The 21,633-nt window shown below is 40.7% G+C and overlaps 1 protein-coding gene across 2 annotated transcripts in view; it reads left to right on the forward strand.

The window, feature by feature from the left end:
• Positions 1–21,633, forward strand: part of rapgef3 (Rap guanine nucleotide exchange factor (GEF) 3) — a 115,630-nt gene that overhangs the window by 51,195 nt on the left and 42,802 nt on the right. For both annotated transcript variants that reach the window (XM_039746859.1, XM_039746860.1), the window contains exons 3-4: positions 17,217–17,323; positions 19,726–19,847. In XM_039746859.1, the coding sequence (XP_039602793.1) occupies positions 17,217–17,323; positions 19,726–19,847 (229 nt within the window). The remainder of the gene's footprint in view (positions 1–17,216; positions 17,324–19,725; positions 19,848–21,633) is intronic.

Genomic DNA, 21,633 nt, shown 5'->3' on the forward strand with positions numbered 1-21,633 from the left:
ATTTGAACGTTCACATAGAAAATGTAATTTCTATACCACAGCCGTCGTGTAGCTCCTTTCAAAAGGGATCTACTACCGAGAGATGATCCATATACATTTTAGCTGCTGTTAGTTACTTACCTGTTGTGTTACACAGTCTTTAAAATGTAGTTTACCCAACCACTCCAGTAGTGCTCAATGTACCTGTACTTCTTAAAACGTTAATGTTTTACTGTTTAATAACTTATAGACTATATTTTATTATTTTTCCCTTGCACTCAGTGACCAAAGCTATACACACACATATAGAAACATACACACAAGTATATGTATGTGTATATATATATGTATGTATGTGTATATATATATATATATATACATACATACACACATACACACATATATATAATTTGTGTGTGTGTATGTATGTATGTGTGTGTATATATGATGTAGATAGGTATGTATGTATATATATATATATATATATATATATATATATGTGTGTGTATATGTAGATATCTATTCTCCTAGGTATTCTGCTAGTATATATATATATATATATATATATATATATATATATATATATATATATATATATAGATATATATATATATATATATATAGATATAGATAGATATATAGATAGAGATATAGATATGAGAACAACACTCATATCAATGACAAAACAATTACATTAACAATCATGTTACGTTATTTTTAAAATTTTTCCTTTTCTTTTTCGTACCTTCTTTAACACACTACTTTTCCGCTGCGAAGCGTGGGTATTCTGCTATCTATACTAATAAAAGGCAAAGCCCTCACTCACTCACTCACTGACTCACTCATTCATCACTAATTCTCCAACTTCCTGTGTAGGTAGAAGGCTGAAATTTGGCAGGCTCATTCCTTACAGCTTACTTACAAAAGTTGGGCAGGTTTCATTTCAACATTCTATGCGTAATGGTAATAACTGGAACCTATTTTTCTCCATATACTGTAATGGACGTTAGCTCGATGGCCGTGGGGGGTGGAGCTGCGTGTGAAATTATCATGCCTCCCACGTAATCATGTGAACTGACTGTGACCACAGTACTTAGAAAAGAAGGAAGAGCTCCCAAAGAGCGCTGAAGAGAAACGCCGAATACCTTATTCGCGAGATACAAGTTTAATGAGAAGACACGAGGTATAAACAAGACTTTGGATCACTTTGTAATGGAGTTAAAATTGCTGTAGTGAGAAATTTAACAATAAATAAAGCCGTGGACATCGCGAGATCGCACGAGATAGCACAGGCACAGCTCAGAAGGTTCGATGCATGTACTTCGAGTGGCTCACGTGAACTGACTATGAAGGCAGTACGCAGAGAAAGCAAGACCTCTAAAGAGCGCAGAGACTTTTGTTCACGTGAATGTAACTGCAAAAAGTGGCGTTTCCTGCACTGCAAAAGTACTACAAAAGTTGGGCAGCCAGCCAGCGCGCGCGCGTAGCTGTGCCAGCCTTTGAGACGCTGACTGCGCTTCTGCCTTAAGTGAAAGTAAACGCTTAATTTTTTTCCTCCTTCCCCTGAGCTATAGCCCAGACAACTGTAAATACAGTATCCCATTTCTAGACCGCGGCAAATTAATATTAAGGCGCTGCGCACTTTCTTTTACACGTATACGATTATGAGGTCGTCAGGTCGTATTATGAAGACACGCACAGGAGTGGAGGACCGACAGTGCCATCCCGGCCAGTTAATGGCAGGGGCGTCTCTCCAGTCTACACGAGACCCACCGCGACGCTCATATCATCAGCGAAGACCTCTCTCTACGCTATATAAAAGAAAAAGGCAAGTGTCCTTTCTTTACATCTTTTTTCCTTTTATCCCCAGCCAAAGCCTTTCTCTCTTAACACTGCAGAGGACACAAAATATTATTTTCTTTTAATTGCTGGTAATGCCAGTAAGGTGCATTACCACAGGCAGAAATTTAGACGTTCACACAGAAAATGTAATTTCTATACCACAGCCGTCATGTAGTGCTTTTCAAAAGGGATCAACTACCAAGAGATGATCCATATACATTTTAGCTGCTGTTAGTACTACTTATCTGTTATGTTATACTGTACTGGCTTTAAAATGTAGCTTACCTGAAACCACTCCAGTGGTGCTCAATGTATCTTTACTTCTTAAAACACTAATATTTTACTGTTTAATAACTTATAGACTACATTTTATTTTTTTCCCTTGCACTCAGTGAGCGAGGCCAATGGGTGATCAGTTATATATATATATATGAATGACCTCCAAAGAGCGCGGAGACTTTTGATCACGTCAACGTGTCTGCAAAAAGTGGTGTTTCCTGCCCTGCAAAAGTCGAGCAGCCGGCGCGCGTGCGCATAACTGTGCTGGTCTTTGAGACGCTGACTGCGCTTCTGCCTGAAGTCAAAGTGAGCACTTTTAATTTTTTTCCTCCTTCCCCTGAGCTATAGCCCAGACAACTGCAAACACGGGATCCCTTTTCTAGACTGCAGTAAACTAATATTAAGGCACTTCGCACTTTCTTTTGCACGTATACTATTATGAGGTCACGGAAGACATGCACAGGAGTGGAGGACCGACAGTGCCATCCCAGCCGGTTAATAGCAGGGACGACTCACCAGTCTACACAAGACCCACCGCGACTGTCCCCAAAAGGCGCTCATATCGTCAGCGAACACATCTCTCTATACTATAAAAAAGAAAAAGGCAACTTTCTTTTCCTTGCACCTTTTTTCCTTTTATCCCAAACCAAAGCCTTTCTCTCTTAACATCGCAGAGGACACAAAACTAATTTTCTTTAATTGCTGATAATGCCGGTAAGGCACATTACCAGAGGCAGAAATTTGAACGTTCACATAGAAAATGTAATTTCTATACCACAGCCGTCGTGTAGCGCCTTTCAAAAGGGATCAACTACCAAGAGATGATCCATATACATGTTAGATGCTGTTAGTACTACTTACCTGTTGTGTTACACCGTCTTTAAAATGTAGCTTACCCGCAACCACTGCAGTAGTGCTCAATGTACCTGTACTTCTTAAAACGTTAATGTTTTACTGTTTAATAACTTATAGGCTACATTTTATTTTTTTCCCTTGCATTCAGTGACCAAAGCTATACACACACATATAGACAAATACATATGTATACACATATATATACCTGTGTGTATGTTTGTATGTATGTGTATATAAATATATATATATATATATATATATATATACACACACACCTATCTACATTATATATATATATATCTACACACACACCACACACGCATACACATATATATAAGTTGTGTGTGTGCATATATAATGTAGATAGGTATGTATGTGTATATGTATGTATATATATATATATATATATATGTATGTATGTATGTATGTATGTATATATATATATATATATATATATATATATATACTGTATATATAGACTCAAACCGATTATGACCGCACCAATCCAAGCTGTGAGAAAATAGTAAAAAGGAGACGTGTCAGACGTTGTGGTACATTTTCTGATGCAGCTAGACGAAAACAACTTTGTGACGCTGCCGCCAAATACACAAAACAATTACTTTGACAATCATGTTACGTTATTTTGAAAATGTTTGTTTCTTTTTCTTTTTCATAACTTCTTTAACACAAAACTTCTCCGCTGCGAGTGCGAGTATTTTGCTATATATATATATTTTATATATATATATATATATATGACAGCAACACTTATAACAGTGACAAAACAATTACATTGACAATCATGTTACTTTATTTTCAAAATGTTTCCTTTTCTTTTTCTTTACTTCTTTATCACACTACTTCTGCGCTGCGAAGCGCGGGTATTTTGCTAGTATATATATATGTATTATAGTTTACTGTCAAATAATGCAGAGTATACAACACGTGTTTCGCCCGTATTTGGGCTCATCAGGTGTACACACCCCACTGCGTCCCTCGCAGGAATCGATCCTCGGATGTCGGCGTCAGAGACAAAGTCCCTTTTACGCTGCGCCACGATGTGTGGTTTGTTTATGTGTCACCCTGGAGATTATGAGAGCTATGAATGTAATTACTCCAATCTCCAGGCTGTCAAATATAGTACTGAGACTCAGCCTTGTGTTTTTGGGTGCAAGACAGGGACTTATAGTGCGACCCCGATCTTTTATGATTTGCTTGTGTGTCGCTTCACTGCAGCGCTATGAGCCTGATTTTGCCCTGCCCCGGCAACGGACAAACCTTCCACAGACACTGCAATCGCGCTTTGGGACGCACTTCAGTGTGTCATTCCAGTTTTGGGGGTGAGAGTCTCAAAAGATTTCAGAAACCTCACAATATGAAGAAGGAAAGGATGATTCGGCTCCTGATTGATAACTGTGCTGCCCACAACATGCTTCCACATTCAGATAATGTTCGCATTGAATTTCTCCCACCCAGTTGCACAGCAGTGCTTCAGCCATTGGATTTGGGCATCACTCATACCCTGAAAGTGTATTATCGCAAGGAAATGCTGAGAAAAATTCTCATCAGCATAACTTGTAGGCAGGAGGAAATTAAAATTAACGCGAAAGAAGCTATTGAAATGATTGCAAACGCCTGGACACAAGTTAAAGAAAGCACTATAGCAACAAATACAGAATCTCATAACAACAAAAGTTTTCGTTAAAACAAAATATTTTTTAGGTCCCTAGGAGTTTGTAGTAATGGAATTTTACCTGTTATATATATACTAGCAAAATACCCGCGCTTCGTAGTGCCTTAAAATTTTTATTAAAAAGAAAATTAAACCTTTTTAAACTGAGGGAAAATATACCAATAATTATTTGTTAAGAATCTCTTTGTATACCACGTTGTGAGTTCGGCCCTCCGGTTGTAATATGACCAAGCTGTGTGCTGAGCTTACTCTTGAGCATGTAACGTAAAGTTGGCCATGGGAACAGTAATCTTGTCTCAAATCTCACAGCTTGGATTGCTGCTGTCATAATCGGTTTGAGTTTCATGGTTTGTTTCAATTATGACAGTATTTGTAGGACTTGTGTTGAAGAGACATTCAGCATCTGTCAAGCATTGTAAGTATACAACCGGTTTCATCGATAACGTCACATCCAGCTTTTGAGAGTTTAAACATTCATAAACATCAAAGTGTCCACTACTGAAATCGTCACCTGTGAATCTAAGATGTTTAAGAGGCATTGACGGTTGTCCAAAGGTGTAAACTATTTGCCCATTTCGGTACACTTGAAAGCGACAACCGAACAATTCACCGGCAGCCATCAACTCACATGCAGATGCATAGGTGAAGGGCTTAAGCATTTCACTCTTCTAGTGCTCCTGTGTAGTATAATTATCTCCTGTACCGTCATCAGTCCACACCTTGAACCTGTCCCAGTCATTCAATACATAAGACACAATGTTCCTCCGGATATCAAGAGTGAGCCTGATATGGCCGTGCAATATGTAACAAAGAGAATGGAAAAGGCAGGTGCCATCTCCGGGCATGGAAACCACTCGGTAAGTGACAGTTCTTTGATCGATGGTGATCACCTCGATAGACATGTTAATGGGGGTACAGTTGGAACGATAAAGGAAATGGGTACCTGAACAATGTAAAGTAAGTCTAAAATACCTACACAATAACTATAATCGTAATAAATGAACAATAAAACAGCAGAGAAGCCGTGGATTAAATAAAAAGGCTGTAGTTATCAGCAGGGAGACGTGAATCCCGTGGCGAAGCAAGGAAGGGAATGTAGAGACTGGAGCGACGGACGGCCTTATATAGGCAGGCAGCCAACAACGTGGGAGGCGTTGGGATGGGGAACCCAATGCCGCCTCACACGGTGACCAAGCTGCAGGCTATGGACGTATATATGTACGTAAGTAGGATTCAGTTAGCGTTGGGAACCCACGTACCAAATTTCTAGAAGCTGGGCCCATAAGTAACAAAGACCGTTGAAAGGTTCAATATGGCGGCCGACAGTGGCATCATACCACCAAAATAAGTATGTACATTGGTCTCGGTTAGCACAGGGAAGCCGCCTACCAAATTTCGTGAAGATGGGGCCATTAATAAGAAATTTCAACATGGCAGACGTTGTCGACTGTTATGACCGTTACGCGCAGAATTTTGAAATGAAACCTGCTTAACTTTTGTAAGTAAGCTGTAAGGAATGAGCCTGCCAAATTTCAGCCTTCTACCTACACGGGAAGTTGGAGAATTAGTGACATTGGAAACTTCAATATGGCGGCTGACAGTGGCGTCATACCACTGAAATAAGTAAGTACATCGGTTTTGGTTAGTGCAGGGAAGCCACCTATCAAATTTCGTGAAGATGGGGCTATAAATAAGAAAGTTCAACATGGCGGACATTGTTGACCGTTGTGCGTAGAATTTCGAAATGAAACCTGCTTAACTTTTGTAAGTAAGCTGTAAGGAATGAGCCTGCCAAATTTCAGCTTTCTACCTACATGGGAAGTTGGAGAATTAGTGACGAGTGAGTGAGTGAGTGAGTGAGTGAGTGAGTCAGTCAGTCAGTCAGTCAGTCAATGAGGGCTTTGCCTTTTATTAATATATATATATATATATATATATATATATATATATATTATATATATTATATTGCCCAAATTTATGCACCTGCCTGATTTTGTTTGAACAATTATTGCACACTTTCTGTAAATCCAATAAACTTCATTTCACTTCTCAAATATCACTGTGTGTGTCTCCTATATGATATATTTAACTGACACTTTTTATCGTAACAACCAACGATTTATACAGGAAAATAACGACTATTAACAAGGTTGCCCAAACTTTTGCATCCCACTGTATATATATATATATATTGTGAACGCCACCCGGGCACAGACAGGCGGACATCTTGTTTTTAAACACCACCACACGTTTATTTACAATATTTACACAATAATAGAGGTCACAAAGACCCAGTCACGTGCACAAACCCCAAATAGTCCTCCAAATCCTGGCCACAATGCCTTTCTTCGGGCCGCCTCCACACTCCTCTTGCTTCGTCCTACTTCCACCCGACTCCAGCCTCGAATGAAGGGAGACGGCCCCTTTTATACAGGACCCGGATGAGCCCCAGGTGTTCCCGGCATTCCTCCTCTAGCCACGCCCAGCGTGGCGGAAGTGCCGCTGTTCTCCGGCAGCTCTCCGGGTATCCTCCAAAGTCTTCCCCCCAGCACTTCCTGGTGTGGCGGGAGTGCTGGGGAAACAAGTCCCAAGGCATTGGGGCACCTCCTGGCGGTGACCACGGGCCCCTACAGGGAAGGGCTTCCATGCCCTTGACCCGTGGCCCCCAAAGCAACCCGGAAGGCAAACCCACGTGATCCAGGCAGGGCTCTGACCCTCTTCCGGTCCCTCCTGGCGTCCCGGCCGGGGCATGGCCCCTGGCATCCCTGACAATATATATATATATATATAAAAGAATGACCAAGAGACATTGGGAAGGTTTGGGGCAGCCACCCATTGTTATCTCCCGGCTGCAAAATCTATCAAAAAGAACAGACATGTTCATACAAATGAGTCCAAAACAGAACTGACTATTGTCTTAAGATGGCAGCTTTTAAATGCTTGCAGAGGATGTGATGTCATCAGGACTGGAACTGGAATTGACATCGCTGGTTGCCCCAGAACCAGGAGGGATTTCCCGGGAATGGTCTTCAAGGAATTGAGAGATCAATCAATGTACTTCGCTACACCCTGGTCCGGTGTGGAATTACATCTATTCAATTAGTTATCCCCTAATCACGCGTGTGTGACAATATATATATTATTGCCCAGAGTGGACTGGGCAGTTCAATGGTCTGGAATCCCTACAGATTTTATTTTTTTCTCCAGCCGTCTGGAGTTTTTTTTTTGTTTTTTCTGTCCCCCCTGGCCATCGGACCTTACTCTTATTCTATGTTAATTAATGTTGACTTATTTTCTTTTCTTACTGTGTCTTTTATTTTTCTACTCTTTATTATGTATAGCACTTTGAGCTACATTTTTTGTATGAAAATGTGCTATGTAAATAAATGTTGTTGTTGTTGTGTATATATATATATATATATATATATATATATATATATATATATATATATCATATTTCCCAGAGTATAGCCACTCCCCACTTCCAGTACAATCTCGTCAGTCATTGACCGTCACCTGTCTGATCTTCACTGTGGTGTTTTTACTTTACAGAATGAGTCCAACTCCGTGTACGTTTCAGAACTAGTTTTGCATTTCCAAGTTCAAGCTCACGTTTCTTGCCTTGTGTTTTCAGTACAATAAGTGAAAAAATGCCAAATTAGATGGAGACTTTATACATATTACTTCAGTGTATCTAAAAAAGTTAAAGAATTTATTATTTATGGAAGGTTACTTCAGAGAATCTAAAATAACGTTAAAGAAAAAATGTCAATATGACACTTTTAGAGTGGAGCACCCTGCATACCTCTGGCCGCAGCCTTTATAAGAGATTCAAATGCACGTCCTCATGTACTTTGTTTTTTTTTTTTTCTTCTTATTTTTCTTCTCAAACTTTAGGAGGTTTTTCTTTGCACAGAGAACCACAGACACAGGGAAAAAGTGACCAAGTAGTGTGGTAGACAGGAGGACTTTGGGGACTTTCAACACTCGACTTGATGTTATTTTAGAAGAAATAAGTGGACAGGACTGGCGAGCTTTGGTGTGCTGAATGGCCTGGGGTCTCCATCAGATTGTTCTAATGTTCTAATAACTGTTTAAGCTTTTAAAACATCAAAATTCAAAAAAGAAATAATAATAATAATAATGGGGGGAACAGACAAAGTGAAATGTGTTAGGGTTAAGGGTCTCCACCAGCCAACCCTGAAGCAGTAAGGTGAGGACGCTGCTCAAGACCTCTCTGATCTTAGTGGGCGGAAAGTGCTGCGTCTCGAGAACAACAGCGTCTCGGCTCTCACAACAAAGAAACAGGCGTAAGAGCTGAGGTTCCTTTCAGGGTGTGTAAAATAGTTTAAATCTCTGTGCCTTACGGAGTGTGAAAGGCATGTGCTTCATCCCAGCGGGTGGTCCGGTTCAGAGCATGACCCCCTCTTTACTTTGGAATGACCTCAGTAAAGTTTCTCTAAGGTAACAGAAGGTCCAGTAGAGAACAGCTTGACTTTTTGCTCTCTGAGCGTTTGCATGCAACATTCAGAAGGAGCCCCCCATTCTGCCCCCCCACCATCCAACACACTTTCACTTCAGGACAGTATTAGGTCAATGCTGACTGCACCAGTCGGCAAGTCCCCCTTAAGCACAACATTCAGTTTCAGGATTAAAATATGTATGTTTGTTATTAAAGTAATTATTTCACATTATTCCTCCTAAGTGACCTTTTATATGCATCATTCCTGAGTAGCGTTTTATTTTCAAGATTATTTGTTACATGTGTAATTGTACATGTGTAATGGCAGAGAAATGTTACAGTGGCAAACAATTTGATGACCACTCAAAAACTAACAAATATCAATATATTCAATCAGAAAATACAATACAAGTCAAAATCCTTATCAATAATTTGATAGTATCCGTATGTATGTCCATCCATCCATCCATTTTCTAACCCGCTGAATCCGAATACAGGGTCACGGGGGTCTGCCAAAGCCAATCCCAGGCAACACAGGAACCAATCCTGGGCAGGGTGCCAACCCACCGCAGGACACAGACAAACACACTAGGGCCAATTTTTAGAATCGCCAATCCACCTAACCTACATGTCCGGAAACCGGAGCGCCCGGAGGAAACCCACGCAGACACGGGGAGAACATGCAAACTCCACGCAGGGAGGACCCGGGAAGCGAACCCGGGTCTCCTAACTGCGAGGCAGCAGCGCTACCACTGCGCCACCGTGCCGCCCTCGTATGTATGTTGTTCGTGTCAATACCTCGACTTAATACAAGTTAGAACCATGCCATTTGGCATCCGTCCTTCTGACATCTATTGGCAAACTGAGTAATGACGGCTGGGTATTAACAGCGGCCATTGTTTAAATTTTAGCCGATCTCAGATCTAAAATGAGTGACAATCGCAACGCAGCCAGAAGACCAGCGGCCGCGGAACGGATGCATAGGAAACGAAGTCCCATGACTGACGAGGAACGTAGACTTGCTAATGCGATCAGACGTGCACAACAAATGGATAAGCACCGTGCAGTAACAAATGCTGCTAACACTGAAACAAATCGTGCAAATCAGACACAAAGTACAGATGAAGAACGTGCGCTACAGAATGCTACTAACGCTGAAAAAAATCGTGCCAGCTGTGCACAAGCGACTGAAGAAGCTCGAGCAGTACGGGTTGAAAGAAATCGAGCAGCCCGTGCCTTGCGGCGTGAAAATGCTCAGCGGCAACGCATTGCCATGTGCAATCGCACAGATATTATTGATTACGAATTGTAGTTGACGTTAATCAACCATGCACCAGCTGGCATTTAAGTCTTCAGTCTACCTCAAGGATGATTTAAGATATAAAGAGGTAGGCGAAGTGACAACGAAGGTGTTAGGGATGAGAATTGCGCCTGTACGCATGCGCAACATGGCCACCCTGCAGGCCACTGCCGAGAGTTGATTCTACAATAAAATAAAAAGAGGAATAACCTTGGAGGTCAATCATCACCCCGAAAGCGGGTAGTAGACGTCACATAGTGTATGTGTACCAAATTTCAGGTCAATAGTTCAAACAGTTTGCGAGCTACAGGTGATTTAAAATCCTGGACAGACAGACAGCCACGGTAACATATTATATAAGAAGATATACAGTGAAGCCCAGGGCGCATACAGTCATCCTAATCTGACATAGAAAGGCATTTTGCCACACAATACACGGTTTATTTACATAATTTGCCTTCACAGCACACAACACATGGAGCATAACACCTCCACTCCTCCTCGGGCTTTGTCCTCTTCCTCCCGACTCTAGCCCCTTTTTTATGGGGCACCCAGAAGGACTCCAGGTGCCCAATGAGCTTCTTCCAGCAGCACCTTCACCACACCCAAATAGGACCCTGCAAATGTCCATGTGCCCGCCGCCACTCCGGGAGAAACCGTCTTGAAAACAGTCTCTCCCCTGGTCCTTTCATAATAAGGGTCCCAGTTGTCCACCACTATATATATATATATAGGTATATATATATATATAGGTATATATATATATTTATACAATACTAGCTGTGTAAGTCCGTGCTGTAAAAAACCCTGGGTCCTAGAAACTATTGAAATCATCAGGAAAAAAAATTGAAATGTAGAGATGTCGGGTAATTGAAAGGAACCACTCTGGACAGCTCTCTCTCCTAGGAGGATTCGTTTTGTCGATGCGCTTGCCTCGCTTGTGCATTAGCGGGGGAGGAAAAGTAAAAGGAATACCGTCTTGTCGACTTTCTTCTGAGGTTTAGTTTTGCTGACATGCTGGCCTCACTTGTGTTATTAGCACCTAATTAAGTTTTCTTTTTCCTCGGAGGTGAAGCCCTTACCCCCGACTCCACCTCTCACTTCCAGGCCAGGCAGACGCACACACTTCCACGTGTAGACGTTTATATATAAGATAATAATATATATACTAGCTGTTGTTAGACAATGGGTTGCAATTCCGGAACATTTGGTTAATCAAATGATTTTTTTTTTTAATCAGGGGCTAATATTATTTGGGAGGGGCTCCTTACTCTTCAATACTCTTCATACATTTGGCCACGATTAGAATATTCTTTTCATAGATGAATTCCAGTTTTTTCTCTTGACTTTCTTCAGCTTCTGTTGGTGATCAACGCGAACACAATTTTACAGGAACCTGTACTATTTTTCAATTGAAACAGGTAAGAAAAAATATGAATAGGAATTTTCAGTATTTATGTCCACCTACCTGCGCCCTGGGCTCGCTGGGATAGGCTCCAGCTTCCTTGCAACCTTTTTCAGTTTAGGAAATGGATAGATTGATGGAAAATTATTATTAATAATATTATTATATGTCAACTATTCTAATTGATTTACATCATTCACTCAAGCATTACATTTCTTGTTTTTCATTGTTTTTTCATTCATATGAGGGAATAATAATGTGTCAGGAGATTTTCAGTACATCATCACACCACAGTGTGAGTCGGAGTAATACCCACACCTTCATGCTGCTCGGCAGGAAGTTTACAGCATAAAACATACAAATTCTCAACCTTCTGAATATTTTTATTGATTTGCAGGACTGTTACTGTCCAGTCAGTTACTGTATATTGTGTGCGAGGCCAAATGTGAACATGTGTTTGAATTTTTGATGCGATCTGAGGAAGAAAACTCTGACTATTTATTAACACGACAGATAGTATATTTGTTGCAGTGTACAGGGTGAGCTTTTTCATTTAATGGATGTACAGTATGTACCATGAAGAATGAATTTAGTTGCAAACAGTGCCTTATTGAAAAGAAATAATATTGTGAACTACATGTGCAGTCAGTGGGCACTAGAATTTTTTGTACCCTATGCAAACGTGTAAATGTCACGCCCTTATGTGGGAGTTCTGACGGCGATGTTCTGCACATGCAAAGACTTTTTGGGGGGGTGAGACATTCCATGCATGCAACATAAGCTGTAATAAATCAAAGATGGTGTTAGCTGGGCCCCTCTTGGCATTGCACACACTGTATCCCCTCTGAGCTGTGCTAGTGTTTTTGGTCAGGACTTATTGTGGTGGGAAATCCAACTCCTTGTGTATTTTTCTCTCTGCCTCTGTGATCGCTGGACTCGAGGTGTATAGTGCCCCTCGACTGTGTAACCCCGTCATACTTCACCTTCTCACATCTTATATCATCCTGCCTCCTCCCTTGTTACAACACCTCCGCTTATTCACTCCTCTGTCCACACTATTGGTGAGTGGCATTGTGTTGGCGGCCTTATACTGGCAGCCTGTCTACACTGAGCCAGAAAAAGATGGGGTGTCTTAAAATAGACCAGTCGCTACAACATTATTACTGACAAAAAAAATAAAGTTGGTTCATTTTCTTTTTTACCAAATTTCAGTCAAAGCATGTTTGAGATCTTGGAGTATTTAGTTTTTCTATTGTAGGTAGGGGTTTACCGTGAAATATTGATGAACCAATATGTCCTTACTTAGTGGATACCTAGTGCCCTGGATGTGCCATCCTGCCAAATTTCACCTTTTTAACTAAATGGGGAATTTTGTTTTCGTTGATGAGCAAGTAAGTCCATCAACTTGCCCTTAATATACTGTATGTATACTGTGATAAATAATTGAGCCTCAACACAAAAAGAGGTTTGGGGTAGCCTCCCGTATACTTGAAAAATGGCTCCTAAATCGAAAAGGTTGCAAGAAAATGCTCTTTATAGACAAGAATCCAAAACAGAACTGCAGTTTGGTACAGACATGGTGGGCTTTATAGATGGAGGGAGGAAGTAACGTCTTCAGGGGTAGAACCAGAAATGATGTTCAAGGGCCCAGGTGAGATTTCCCTCATTTGGTGTGCTGAGAAAAAAAGCAAAAAGGCCTGTACACTCTGCCACCCCCTGGTCCGACCGTGAATTACCTTCTTTTGAGTCCTTTAGCTGCAAACAACATTTTAATTTTCTATTTAAATAGGTTAACATATTCAGATATGTTGGAGGGCGGCAAATTGAAGCACTGCCCCGCCCTGAGTGGCACCAACTCTAGCTATGCCACTGTGCATTCCATGCGCACGTGTGTGACAATACATATATAGTAACCAGTTTATATATATATATATATATATATATATATATATATATATATATATATATATATATATATATATATATATATATATATATATATATATATATATATAATACACTCTATATAATATATAGTAACCTCAAATTCCAGACACCAATCCCCCCCCGAGTACAGTTCAAATAAAGGATTTGTTTTATTAAGCACAGTGCCTTCCACGGTTCCACAGCCACGGATAATCTATTGCTCTTTTACCTCCTTACCCTGATGAGGTTGAGCATTTTATTTTATGTCTAACCCAAGTCTTTTTCCAGTGCTACCACAATTTGATTTCAGGCAGCACTTCCAGGTCAGGTAGAACCTTCTTAAAATCAGGACTCCTCTTTTCTGTGGAACTCTGTGGCCCATCCATCCTTGTTCTTTTCCAATTATGGCATTCTGTTCTGGTAAGGAAACCACCCTCCCTCCTTGCTAGGATGCCAGTCCATCCACCATGGCACCTTGTATATAAATAAGCACAGGTGTTTTATATATTTATAAAATATAGGCTGCTTTAAGTACACCTTGCTAGTACCATGTTGGACCCCCTTTTGCTTTCAGAACTGATATATTTCTTTTTGACATATATTTAACAAGGTGCTGGAAACATTCCTCAGGGATTTTGGTCCATATGGACATGACTGCATCACGCAGCTGCTGCAGATTTCTCAGCTGCATATCCAGGATGGATCTCCTGCTCCACCACATCCCAAAGGTGCTCTATTGGATTGAGATCTGGTGGCTTTGAAGGCCATTTGAGTCCAGTGAACTCATTGTTATGTTCAAGAAACCAGTTTGAGATTATCTGAGCTTTGTGACATGGCACGTTATCCTTGTGGAAGGAGCCATCCGAAGAAGATGGTTATAAAGGGATGGAGGTGGTCAGCAACAATACTTAGGTAGGCTGTGGTATTCAGTTCAGTTGGTACTAAGGGGCCCAAAATGTGCCAAGAAAATACCCTCCACAATATTACACCAGCAGCACCAGCCTGAACCATCGATACAAGGCAGGATGGATCCCTGCTTTCATGTTTTTGATGCCCAATTCTGACCCTACCATCTGAGTGTGGCAGCAGAAATCGACACTCGTTAGACCAGGCAGCATTTCTCCAATCTTCTCTTGTCCAATTTTGGTGAGCCTGTGTGAATTGCAGCCTCATTTGACTGTTCTTAGCTGACAGTAGTGTTACCCGGTGTGGTCTCCTGCTGCTGTAGCCCACCTGCTTCAAGGTTTGACAAGCTGTGTGTTCAGAGATGCTCTTCTGCACACCTCTCACCACTGGCATCAACAAGGCATTTTCACTCAGAGAACTGCTACTTACTGAACATTTTCCCTTTTTCGGACCATTCTCTATATGCCCTAGAGATGTTTGTGCGTGAAAATCCCAGTAGATCAGCAGTTTCTGAATATTCAGACCAGCCTGTCTGGCACCAACAACCATGGCACATTCAAAGTCATTTCAATCCCATTTCTTCAACATCCTGATACTCGGTCTGAACTTCAGCAGGTTGTCTTGACAATGTCTACAGGCTGAAATGCAATGAATTGCTGCCCTGTGATTGGCTGATTAGGTATTTATTAGGTACACTTGTAAAACTGCTTGTTAACACAAAGTGGCCAGTGTGTGCATGTGTGTGTGTGTATATAAGCTGACAGAGATGGGAGTAGATTCATACCTGGTGCCATGGATCGTGGACTATCTTACAGACAGACCTCAGTATGTGCGTCTCGGGAACTGCGAGTCTGACATTGTGGTCAGCAACACAGGAGCACCGCAGGGGACTGTACTTTCTCCGGTCCTGTTCAGCCAACATACATCAGACTTCCAATACGACTCGGAGTCCTGCCACGTGCAAAAGTTCACTGACAACACTGCTATTATGGGCTGCATCAGGAGTGGGCAGGAGGAGGAGTATAGGAGCCTAATCAAGGACTTTGTTAAATGGTGCGACTCAAACCACCTACAACTGAACACCAGAAAAACCAAGGAGCTGGTGGTGGGTTTTAGGAGACCCAGGCCCCTCATGGACCCCGTGATCATCAGAGGTGACTGTGTGCAGAGGGTGCAGACCTTTAAATATCTGGGAGTGCAGCTGGATGACAAATTGGACTGAGCTGCCAATACTGATGCTCTGTGTAAGAGAGGACGGAGCCGACTATACTTCCTTAGAAGGATGGCATCCTTCAACATCTGCAATAAGATGCTGCAGATGTTCTATCAGACAGTTGTGGCGAGCGCCCTCTTCTACGTGGTGGTGTGCTGGGGAGGCAGCATAAAGAAGAAGGAAGCCTCACGCCTGGACAAACTGGTAAGGATGGCAGGCTGTATTGTAGGAATGAAGCTGGACAGTTTGACATCCGTGGCAGAGCGACGGGCGCTGAGCAGACTCCTGTCAGTCATGGAGAATCCACTGTATCCACTGAACAGGATCATCTCCAGACAGAGGAGCAACTTCAGCATCAGACTGCTGTCACCATCCTGCTCCACTGACAGACGGAGGAGACCCCACACTATGCGACTCTTCAATTCCACCCGGGGGGGTAAACGTTAATATTATTCATAGTTATTGTCTCTTTTACCTGCATTGTTATCACTCTTTAATTTAATATTGTTCTTTATCAGTATGCTACCGCGGGAGTATGTGAATTTCCCCATGGGATTAATAAAGTATCTATCTATCTATCTATCTATCTATCTATCTATCTATCTATCTATCTATCTATCTATCTATCTATCTATCTATCTATCTATCTATCTATCTATACACTGTAAAAAGTTCAAAGGAAGAATATTACAACAAGAGGGTGTTGGGGCTCCAAGAAGAGACCCCCCCCCCTATGTATTTGATGGCTAGTATCAAAGTAAGGGGGGTTTTACATAAGGTTGTAAAACAAGCAATTATTCTTCAGATTGACAAGAGTGCTGTGACTTCCTTCTGGGTCATGAAGACTTCTGGCAGGTTTGTATGGCGTCAGGCTGGAAGGGATGGAGCTACCGGGTGGGAGTGGAAATGGATCACAGATCTACTGTGAAACAAGCCTCAGAACTGCGAGTAAAATGAAACAGCCAGTCAGTAACTATGCCCCTCTCAGTCTGGGATGAAAGTGTTAAGAGTCAGTGGAGATGTTAAGATGTCCCTTTATCCACACATGCGTGACACAGCCGCCTCTTTAGCTAATCTATAACAGGACATGCGGACCTACACAAGAGGTAGCTGATCCGAGAAACGGCACACATATTGACATGGAGAAGCCTCCAGCGGTGCAGAAACTAAACTTGTATGGTTGCAGATCTTTAAACTGCCATGTGACTCTAGGACCACATATAGAAGTGGGAACAAATCACTATTATGATTTATTGGCAGATTGTTAGTGGAGGGGGTCAGGCCTCATAAGAGAAAGCCATAGATGTGAGATCTGCAGGCTGTTTGTTGACTCATGCTGATTCTGTTTATTTTCAGATTTCATCAGAGAGGGTTCTGAGGGCCAGCAGAGTGTTATATAGTGCCATACTGGAGCGGGCACCATGGCTCATCCGAGATCAAAAATACCACCTCAAGACTTATAGGTAGGTCCCCACCCATCCTTTATCAACAGGATGGCTATGAGATGCTATGTTTCTATTGGTTGTGATCCTGAAGAAATGGAAAAACTTATTCTTCAATAGAGGAACTAATGGTTGACCACACCTGACTGGAAGAATCGGCAGAGATGAACATCTGTTTGAGGCCTTTCACCCTTTTTTGCCATGTTTGTGTACTTTAGTCACAACTTTTCTTCTTTCTAGATAGTAATCTGGCCTGGTAGTGTACTTCCTTCTCACATTTGCTCTTACTGTAAGTTTCTTGGACATTGTTGGCTTTGATGTGCTCTTCTATATGGTGTGATAAACTGAACTACTGTATCAGTCTCTGGAATACTGCAGTGACAAGGCAGTCCAAAGTAAAGCAGCAGACATCAGGAAACAAGAGAGACATTGTTGCCTGTAAACTAGCATTATTTTTATCTGGTAAGAGTGATGTAAGTGGAGTGTCAAGGACTGTTTTTGTTGTAAGAGTCAGAAAGTGAAAATGTGCAATCAGCCAAACAACACATGCAAAACAAAACTCAAAACTCAAAATATCCTTTCTTTAAATAACTACTGAAGCTCATGAAGATTTTATAGATTTTCTTCCCAAAAATTTGGATGAAAGTAAATCAATGTAGCCATCTTTAAATAATCCCTTAAATTTAAGCGTTACATACAGCATTGTTGGCAACGTGTGACCAGCAATGGGCATCGTGTTTAAAATCAAAACATGTGTGACGTAAGCCCCCAAATTGGAACAGCAATGAAATCACCAAAAAGATATTAAAATCAAAAACAACATGCATTTTTTTAGATTAATACAGTGTATCAAATATGGAAACTGTAATCACTTAACTGATTCGATTCTGTCAAACTACTTAAGTAAGTCGATTAATTTGATTTGTTCAATCCATAATAATAATAATAATAAAAAAAATCTTTTCATGGTGCCACCTTGAATGAATCACTAATTATTTATTTATTTAATTGTAATATTTTATTTATATTTACTAGACAGTAATGACTTGACCATACTCCTTTGACCCTTGACCTTCATTGACCATATATGTGTACAATGATTTAAGATATGAAGAGATGGGGGAAGTGATGGCGAAAGTGGTAGGGATGAGAATGGCACCCATATGCATGTGCCACACGGCACCCTGCTGCCCACTGCTGAGAGTTGATTCTACAATAAAGTAAAATAAAAATAAAAAGAGTAATAATTCCAAAACTTTTTACTTTTAATATAAAGCTGTAGTGCTGAGTTTCAGTGTAGTATATGTGTACCAGATTTCAGGATACAGGTTATGTGATTTTTGAACTTGATGTTCCCGGGTTGACCTTTGACCTTGGGGGTCAATCATCACCCTAAAGGCAGATAGTAGATGTCACGTAGTATATGTGTACCAAATTTCAGGTCAATAGGTCAAATGGTTTGCGAGCTACAGGTGATTTTAAATCCTGGACAGACAAACGGACAGCCACGGTAGCGTATTATATAAGATTATATATTAAAAATGCTGGTAATTCATGTTATGTAAAATTAACCACTTTGAAAGCACAACTAATGACAATATAGTAAAAACGTAAAGCTAAAATAAGACACTAAATTTGAGAATCATAACTGACCAAGAATTGTGTGACTCATTCTCGGTCAATGAATCGGCAACTCTAATTACAAATCAAATGAATGAGAATCATATGACGTTCTCGGGTAATGAATCGGTGACTCTCATTATTAATCAAATGAATGAGAATCATGTGACATGTTCTCGGGTAATGAATCGGTGACTCTAATTACGAATTAAATGAATGAGAATCATATGACATGTTTTCAGTAATGAATTGGCGACTTTCATTATAGAATCAAATGAATGAGAATCATGTTGATGGGTAATGATTCAGTTTAAATTTGAAAGAACTGTTCACTCGCTGCGTTCAATGAGATGTACAAAATTGTGTGCAATTGAAAACAATTAATTGTACCAAATTAGAAAAAGTCTGAATTACCTTAAGCCTCCCTAAACATGAAATGATTACCTAGATGAGGTAGAAGTACAGAATAAACAAGTATATGTATGTAAAATATTTAAAATATTTGCTGACAATATGAATATTTAAAACGTAAATAATTATGATTGTAATAGAAATTTGTCATTTTTCACACTCTGCTATACTGCTATATATGTTTGCAGTTTGTCCTTTTTTTTTAATATTTTAAAATAATTAATTGATACTTCACATCTTATGTTTGAAATTTGTCATTTTAACCCTCATAGAGTTACTCTTACAGAATCGTATATCAAAAATATGCTCTTTATTTACGGGACATTTTTGTTTCTTGATTTAATTTTGTAATGGTTATTTATTTTTAAATTTATTTTTTTTTTGTATTACAGGCAGTGTGCAAATGGGAAACAACTTGTGGATTTTATAATAAAGGCGAATCCTTCAATACAAGTGCGGAACCAAGCTGTCGGAGTGTGGCAGGTGTTGGTGGACGAGGGACTCCTTGTTCATGGTAATCTTGAAATTGGAGCCAGGGTAGGCGTGTGGCATATTCTGGGTGGAACATAGCAAGGGTAGCCATTCCCACAACAAGCGCTCATGATTTGGTGTTTCATTGTTTTCTCTGAAACCATACCTGCAAACCAGGATTTTGAAGACCATGAAATTAATTTGGAGTCATGTTTAATGATGTAAGAAATGAATCACAGTCTCTCTTGATGGCATTTTGTTTTATCGGTGGGAGCTGCCAGTTTAGGCACCCGTTGCTAATCCCAATTCTTAGGTCACAATTCCTGGAAGTCGTGTCGTGTGTACCAAAGTCAATAGGTGAAACGGTTTGCAAGTTACAGGTGTTTTAAAATCCTGGACAGACAAATTAACAGCCACGGTAGCATATTATATAAGAAGATATATATATATATATGTATATATATATATATATATATACACATGTATATAATATATGTTATACTGTATATATATATATTGTGAACGCTGGCCCGGACACAGGCAGACAGACAACATAGTTTCACCCAACACACCGTTTATTTACAATATTTACAATAAATACGTGCTCACAAACCCCAGTGCCTCTTGCACCGATCTCCCAAAGTGCAGGCCACACAGTCCTTTTCCTGGCCGCCTCCTGTCCTCTCTCCAGCTTTGCCTTCCTTCCTCCCGACTCTCGCCCTTGACTGGAGGGAGGCGGCCCCTCTTATAGGAACCTGGATGGGCTCCAGCTGCTTCCCGGCAATCAGTCTTAGCCACACCCCAGTGCGGCGGAAGTGCCGGCTGCGCACCCGGAAGCCGTCCGGGTGTCCCCTGTCGTCTTTCCCCAGCACTTCCTGGTGTGGCGGAAGTGCTGGGCTCCAGGGTTTCTCAGGCACCTGGGCGCCGCCTGGCGGTGGCCACGGGCCCCTACAGGGTTGGGCTTCCAAGCTCTCTACCCGTGGCCCCCACATAACCAGGACGGACGCCCCCTCGCGGTCTGGAGGAGGCACAAGCCCTCCTCTGGTCCTGTGCCTCCTCCGGCTGGGGACCACACGGGATATTCCGGCATCGGGGCGCTGCCTGGCGGTGGCCACGGTTCCCTACAGGGCTGGGCTTCCAAGCCCTGTACCCGAGGCCCCCAACATAACCAGGATGGACGCCCCCTCACGGTCTGGAGGAGGCACAAGCCCTCCTCTGGGCGTCCGGCCGGGGACCACAATATATATATATATATATATATATATATATATATATATATATATATGTATATATATATGTGTATTTCAAGAGAGACAGAAAATATAATATTATTATGGCCTGTTAAGGAATATATATTTTTCCTTTCCTGGAATCATCAGAGATAATATTTATATCTTTTCCATTTTTCTTTATTATATCTCTTTAATTAAAAGTGTATTTTTTATTTTCATTATTTCACAATGCCATTTTTTGTACATGGGCATCATTTAGATATAGAGTTTCTTCCAAAAGATACAAAAAAAGTGACATTCATGTTATTAATTTGATTATAATTTTTGGGGAAATAGCCAATTCCCAATCATTGTTAAAAACTGAAATGTTTTATAAAACCCATCAACTACATTCAATTATATCATAGCAAGAAGGCATTTAAAACTTGCAAACTCTTTGAAAAATTTACATTTTCTTGGAAGTACGTTGCTTATTTTTTTACTGATATATCTGGACAACAACATTAATTTAAAGAGTATATTTTCATACAAATGATGTAGCTCAAAGTGCTTTACAAGGTGAAGGAAGAAAAATATAAAAATAAGATTAGGCAATGC

This window comes from Polypterus senegalus, chromosome 3, assembly GCF_016835505.1.
Source record: "Polypterus senegalus isolate Bchr_013 chromosome 3, ASM1683550v1, whole genome shotgun sequence".
In the NCBI taxonomy this organism is placed as follows: Eukaryota; Metazoa; Chordata; class Cladistia; order Polypteriformes; family Polypteridae; genus Polypterus; species Polypterus senegalus.